The sequence below is a fragment of the Electrophorus electricus genome, chromosome 15 (assembly GCF_013358815.1).
Source record: "Electrophorus electricus isolate fEleEle1 chromosome 15, fEleEle1.pri, whole genome shotgun sequence".
Classification (NCBI taxonomy): domain Eukaryota; kingdom Metazoa; phylum Chordata; class Actinopteri; order Gymnotiformes; family Gymnotidae; genus Electrophorus; species Electrophorus electricus.
In genome coordinates, this window is record NC_049549.1 from 3,696,717 (window position 1) to 3,704,216 (window position 7,500).

At 46.7% G+C, this 7,500-nt stretch overlaps 1 protein-coding gene across 9 annotated transcripts in view; it reads left to right on the forward strand.

Moving 5' to 3' along the window:
- tenm4 (teneurin transmembrane protein 4) overlaps window positions 1-7,500 on the forward strand; it is a 170,194-nt gene that overhangs the window by 101,028 nt on the left and 61,666 nt on the right. For all 9 annotated transcript variants that reach the window (XM_035534068.1, XM_035534067.1, XM_035534070.1 and 6 more), the window contains 3 exons: window positions 83-184; window positions 611-805; window positions 4,018-4,218. In XM_035534068.1, the coding sequence (XP_035389961.1) occupies window positions 83-184; window positions 611-805; window positions 4,018-4,218 (498 nt within the window). The remainder of the gene's footprint in view (window positions 1-82; window positions 185-610; window positions 806-4,017; window positions 4,219-7,500) is intronic.

The window sequence follows — 7,500 nt, forward strand, 5'->3', positions numbered from 1 at the left end:
ATAAAATAAAAACAATAAAAAAGCAGCGTTATTGTTGGATGTGGTCCAAATGTGTCATGGCCACTGTTCTGTGTTGTTTTAGACTCGATTGATGACTGTCCCAGTAACTGTTTTGGTAATGGAGACTGCGTAGCAGGAATCTGCAACTGTTTCCTGGGCTTCAGAGGACTGGACTGCGGCAGGGGTGAGATTCCCATTGCTCTCCCTCTGTCTCTCTCTCTCTCTCTCTCTCTCTCTCTCTCTCTCTCTCTCTCTCCCTCTTCCCCCTCTCTATATTTCTCATTCTATCACCTGTTGAAGTCATTTTCTTGCTTGGCTTTCTGTGTCTTTGTGAAGGTTTGTTCATATTACCTACATTAACCACCCAAGTTATTCCCTAGGGTTAGAGGTTAGGAGTTAGGATTAGGGGTTAGGATTAGGGGTTAGGATTAGGGGTTAGGATTATGGGTTAGGAGTTAAGGGTTAGGATTTAGGGGTTAGGATTAGGTGTTAGGGTTAAGGCTAAGGTTAAGGACATGGCCATTTATTCCCTAGCAGACAGAACATCATTTATGTTGTGTATTTGTGTGTGTGTGTGTGTGTGTGTGTGCCCACGTGTGTTTCCCAACAGCCTCCTGCCCAGTTCTTTGCAGTGGGAACGGTCAGTACCTGAAAGGCCGCTGTATGTGCCACAGTGGCTGGAAAGGGCCAGAATGTGACGTTCCCACCAACCAGTGCATGGATGTGACTTGCAGTGGCCATGGGACGTGCATCGTGGGAACCTGCATCTGTAATCCAGGATACAAGGGAGAGCACTGCGAGGAAGGTACTCACACGCTGACCACACGCTGACCACAGGCTGACCACACGCTGACCACACGCTGACCACATGCTGACCACATGCTGAACACATGCTGACCACACGCTGACCACACACTGACCACACGCTGACCACAAGCTGACCACACGCTGAACACACACTGACCACACGCTGACCACTCGCTGACCACACGCTGACCACACACTGACCACACGCTGACCACTCGCTGACCACATGCTGAACACTTGCTAAACACACACTGAGCACATGCTAAACACCCTCTGTCCACACACTGAACACATGCTGACCACACATTGAGCACATGATGAGCACACGCTGAACACCACCGCGGCCCCTGAGAGGCAGAAATATTGCACTGGCCTTCTTGGTCCATAATTCCCCTTTAGCGTGTCTGATCCCCAAAGCTTCTGGCTCTTCTCACCACAAGCACAGTGTTGCAGCATAGCTCAGTACCTGCGCAGGAAGCGAATCCAGCTGCATTTATCTGTACACACAAGCGTCACTGTAGGTCCTGCAGAAATGTCACTGTAGGTCTTCCTAATTGCCTTCCTTCTGTTCACTTGCTGGCTTCTAGGAGATGCATCCAAAACAGTCTGCTGCTCGGGCAGAGCTGTTTACACCTGTGCATCATGTTTCAGATTTAACATTACAGAGAATTCCAGCATTTAGTGTCCTGGTAATGAGTCCAGCATTCATGTCATGCCGGTGATAATTCATTCCCAGGAGACATTATGCATGGCTGCATTAAACATTGTTTCATTCTATTTAATACTGTGGCGTTTTTAAACTGGTGCAAAACCTCTTCTAGAATATTCTAGACACCCATGATTTGAAAAGTCAGCCTCAACACCAGTCTGTCTCTGCCAGGCTGGTGATGCCTCTTCACGCTGAAGAAATCATTATGGATGGTTTGCAGGCATTCCATTAAGTTTCACAAAACAATTGCTTTTGTTGTGTGAAATCCAATAAACAGATTTTTGCACAGAAGCAAAGTGAGACTTTAATCTGTTAATGGTGTCCCCGTGGCCCAAAGCAGAGGCCCAGACCAATGCACCAAGAGATAAGATTCAACTTGCCATTGTGTTTGGCAGCTCTTGAAAGCTCTCATTTCAAGATGAAAAATGGACTAGCCGATTTTGATGAATGAGGGTTCTGACACCTCTGCTCCCCCTCCCATATTCTATTTTGGGTTGTACCAGTGGCAGGGGGAGGGAAGGAATGAGGCCACTGGCCCTTTAAGGCTTCTACCTTTCTTCCCTGCGACCTTCAGGCGGTGATGATTAATTACCAGGAGAACAGCTCTTGTCAGTTAGCCTGTGATCGCCAGCCTCGTGCCTAAGCCATCTGCTCAGAGGAGCTATAGGAGAGGTCTTTATGTCCAGCGTAAGTCCCAGTAAAGGGAGGTGACCGCACTGCCGCCGTCCTCCTGCCCTCTGGTCCTCATGACCCTCTGCTGCACATTCTCCATCTGTGTCATCTCTACTGTGGTGCTTGCTGTTGTTGTTTTCTAATTGAGGATTTTCCCCACTTATGTCCTCTCGTTAACGGAGAACACATTTGCCAGATATCCCAAGGTCTCCAGTTTCATTAAACAACCATTAGCGGTCATTAGCATGGGGTCATCGTTAGCCGCCATTAACGTGGAACTTAACAGAGCTTCTACATTTTCCTTTATTACGCTAGAGGTTGAATGATAAAAGGATCAGTTGTCATCAGCCAGGCGAAATTCTGCAGTGGTGAGATGTGAATCAACACAGGAGCAGGGGAGTGGGTGTAGTTAGAGGCAGTGGGTGTGGTTTAGAATCAGTGGTATGGGTGTGGTCTAGGAGCAGTGGGTGGAGTTAGGAGTAGCCGTCCTGTTTCCTATATGTGAGCCAGGAACACATGCTTTGTTTACATGCCATCTTGCTCTCTAATTGAGCAGGGGAGCAGATCCAGAGCCACTTTACAGTTTATTCCAACATTTTCCACAGCATTACGAGTGCAGAGAGAAAGAGAGAGAGAGAGAGAGAGGGCATTAACTCAGGTGGTGGAATTCTGCACTGCTGTGAGTGGTACATTTACCAGTGTGTAAATCTCTTTCCTGTTCAACTTTTGAAGGCTTGTCAGGGAATGTGAAAAGCTCCCATGTGACAGGAGAGATCCAGAGCCCAGACTGGAGAGTCCCAGAGCCCAGACAGGAGAGTCCCAGAGCCCAGAAAAGAGAGTCCCAGACAGGAGAATCCCAGAGCCTGGACAGGAGAGTCTGACATAGGAGAGTCCCAGAGCTCAGATAGGAGAGTCCCAGAGCCCAAACAGGACAGTCCCAGAACCCAGACAGGAGAGTCCCAGAACCCTGACAGGAGAGTTACAGTCAGGAGAGTCCCAGAGGCCAGACGGGAGAGTCCCAGAGCCCAAACGGGAGAGTCCCAGAGCCCAAACAGGAGAGTCCCAGAGCCCAAGCAGGAGAGTCCCAGACAGGAGAGTCCCAGAGCCCAGACAGCAGAGTCCCAAACAGGAGAATCCCAAACAGCAGAGTCCCAGAGCCAAGACAGGAGAGTCCCAGAGCCCAAACAGGAGAGTCCCAGTTAGGAGAGTCCCACAGCCCAAACAGGAGAGTCCCAGACAGGAGAGTCCCAGAGCCCAGACAGGAGAGTCCCAAACAGGAGAATCCCAAACAGGAGAGTCCCAGAGCCAAAACAGAAGAGTCCCAGTTAGGAGAGTCCCAGCGCCCAAACAGGAGATTCCCAGACAACAGAGTCCCAGAACCCAGACAGGAGAGTCCCAAACAGAAGAGTCCCAAACAGAAGAGTCCCAAACAGGAGAGTCCCAGAACCCAGACAGGAGAGTCCCAGGCAATAGAGTCCCAGTCAAGAGGGTCCCAAAGCCTAGACCTTTTTTAAGACTCACTCACTGACATGACTATATCAAGTACAGTATGCCCAGAGCATAGCAAATGCAGTATAAAAATGTAATTCTGAGCTAAACACATTCATGTGAACACACTCTCTCCTTTAAGTGTGTCTCTGAGACCCAACCGTAACCCTAACACTTTGCTGGTCTGCACTTCTCTCCTTTAAGTGTGTCTCTGAGACCCAACCGTAACCCTAACACTTTGCTGGTCTGCACTTCTCTCCTTTAAGTGTGTCTCTGAGACCCAACCGTAACCCTAACACTTTGCTGGTCTGCACTTCTCTCCTGTTTGTCTTTTTTTCTAGTGGACTGTCTGGATCCCACTTGTTCCGGGCGAGGTGTGTGTGTTCGTGGGGAGTGCCACTGTTTCATAGGCTGGGGGGGCCCAGGCTGCGAGGGCCCTCGTGCCTCCTGTATGGATCAGTGCTCGGGCCATGGGACCTTTCTGTCTGACACAGGCACCTGCAGCTGTGACCCCAACTGGACAGGACAGGACTGTTCTACAGGTCAGTGTCGCTGTGCAAGGCCTCCTTCACACTACAGCGGCAGAGTGCCCTCTTATCCTGGGTAATCCAAACTCTCACTACAGTCAGATTTGTGTTGGTCTGTCACATGCTTCTGCAAACTTCCCGTTTAAATGTCCTGAATATACAGGATCAACCGTTAAATCCTGTAAATGCTGTTTGATTTCTTTGCATTGTGTGTTTGTGTTGTGTGATAAAAGTTCTGCTCCCATTAGTAAAACTATAAAGAACAAAATTACACTGCGCTACATTTTACATTTAGCTGAAACTTTTATCCAAAGTGACTTACAATTATGACTGAATACAACTTGAGTAATTGAGGGTGAAGGGTCTTAATCTGAACTGGAAACCTTCTACTTACTAGTCCTTAAGTACCTTAACCACTGAGCTACCACTAACCAAAAATACTTCACAAAAGTACAGCAAAGAGTCGAACCAGAAATCACTGGTCTTCTGTTCTGTTGTTGGGAAAACAGGGTTTAATGTTTGGACTTAATTTAAATGAAGATTTTAATACTTACTTGCTTTTACATGTTTGACTACATTTTGACTTTGGTTTTTGGTTTGGCTTCTCTCTCTCTCTTTCTGCATTCCCAGATTCTTGTCTTTTCTAGAATTATTCTTTATCCTTATTCAAACAATTACGCTGGTAAAATCTCCCTCACCAGCAGCAGTCTTTCATACAGAAGAACTCTCTTAGTAATACATCAGCAGTCTGGAATAAGACAATGACACTTCATTAGCTGTACGTTACCATAGTACCAACTCTTATCTCACTATATTAACAGTCCTACGACACTGTAGTAACTGTACGTTACCATAGTAACAAACTATATCTCACTACAATCACATTACTGTCACTCCGGTAATAGCCCCTCTGTCACTGCAGTAATAGCCTCTCTGTCACTGCAGTAATAGCCTTTATTTAACTATAATAACGTTTCCTAGGTCACTGCAGTAATAGCCCAGGTCAGTGCTGGTTTTTAGCCCAGTGACTGATTTTTTGGTGGACCCATAACTGCCCAGTGCTGCAGGTTTTCTGCTTTGTATTTATTTAACTTGAAATAATTTCATTATGGCAGGATCAGACTACATGATATTCGTCTTATACAATGGTCACTGCGTCAGGTGAGGTTATTAAAGTGAGTACTAAGTGTTTTACTTATTCATGTCTCCAGTGATATGGAGGTTAGGTGAACTGGTTACTCTAAATTGTTCTAGTGTGAGTGTGTGAATGACTGTGTATCTGCATGCCAAGTGGTGGACGGTGCTCTGTCCTGGTGTGAGTGTCCCTAACCCCTAATTCTTACTCCCATCCCTAACTCTATCCCTAACCCTAACTCTAACCCTAATTCTAACCATAACCCTAATTCTATCCCTAACCCTAACCCTAACCCTATCCCTAACCCTAACCCTATCCCTAAACCTAACTCTATCCCTAACCCTAACCCTGTCCCTAACCCTATCCCTAACCCTAACCCTATCCCTATCCCTAAACCTAACTCTATCCCTAACCCTATCCCTATCCCTAAACCTAACCCTGTCCCTAACCCTAACTCTATCCCTAACCCTATCCCTAACCCTATCCCTAACCCTAACCCTAACCCTAACTCTATCCCTGACCCTATCCCTAACCCTAACCCTAACCCTATCCCTAACCCTAACTCTATCCCTGACCCTAACCCTATCCCTAACCCTAACCCTATCCCTAAACCTAACTCTATCCCTAACCCTAACCCTATCCCTAACCCTAACCCTGTCCCTAACCCTATCCCTAACCCTAACCCTATCCCTATCCCTAAACCTAACTCTATCCCTAACCCTATCCCTATCCCTAAACCTAACCCTATCCCTAACCCTAACTCTATCCCTAACCCTATCCCTAACCCTAACCCTAACCCTAACCCTAACCCTAACTCTATCCCTGACCCTATCCCTAACCCTAACCCTAACCCTATCCCTAACCCTAACTCTATCCCTGACCCTAACCCTATCCCTAACCCTAACCCTATCCCTAAACCTAACTCTATCCCTAACCCTAACCCTCACTCTATCCCTAACCCTAACCCTAACCCTATCCCTAACCCTAACTCTATCCCTGACCCTAACCCTAACCCTAACCCTATCCCTAACCCTAACCCTATCCCTGACCCTAACCCTATCCCTAACTCTAACCCTAACCCTATCCCTAACCCTAACCCTAACCCTAACTCTAACCCTAACCCTAACCCTAGATTTCAGCACAAATTGAGTGTCTGTGAATCAACCCTGTCATGACCTGCAGGTCTTCAGAGCGTTTGCGTTATTTGGATCTTTCCTCTTAGCAAAATTGCTGGTTTTAAACTGACATCAAAAAGCAAAAATCTATTTCTTTTCCAAAGTTTTGAAACCCTTTCTGTGAGTATGCACTTCAACAAAACTGTCAAGCAGACACACTAACCTGTTAGTCTGAGGGATTTGCTGGGAGGTAGCCATTTCTGCACCTGCCTCTTAGGTGAAGGCGCTTGTGCAGTAAGTAACGTTGAGCTTGCACTTTCACGCTGCTGCTGCTGCTATCCCGTGGTGCTTGTGAAACATGCCAGCGTTTAAACAGAGCAAAGAGGCTAAAACAGCTCAAAGTTCCTCCACTAATGCCATGGTAGTGTTGTAGTTTTCTCTGCTGTTTCCCTGTCTCATTAATGTTTGATGGATTTTACTTATAGGAGTATTTTGGATATGAAATTACTTATTAATTGATGTTGTTGGTCTGCTGGTGTCACGCGGGGCCAGACTGCTCAGTCAGGGTTGGGTTGTGCAGTGGTGCTTTGTTTGACTGGTGGTTGTGCTTCTCTCTTCACATCTTGCTGGAGCTCCAGTAGTATTTTCAGTGGTTTTCATTGTTTGCTATTTGATCTGCTAACTAATTGACAGGGACTCTAAGGATAAGGAAAGAGGCAGCCTTACGCATATGCCAGACAGGGCCCTGCTGATGTAGGGTTTCTTAGACTCCCTCATGTACGTTTGTGGCACTGGTGACTGCTTGTTTGGGTAATGAGTGTGTGTGATGAGAAAGTTTCAGCTTAATCGTGTGGGCACTTCTGCCTTCATGTTCAGAAATGAGCTAGAATCAGGTGCGCAGCCAAAGTCTGCGTGTACCATGACCCCAGTGGCCGAGCAGAGCTTATTAAATCATCTCTCTGCCTTATAAATAATGCTCTGTCACTTTGCCTTGCATAGTGAGGCCTGTGGTTTGTAAACATTTAAAACTTTACAAATGAGTTCTTT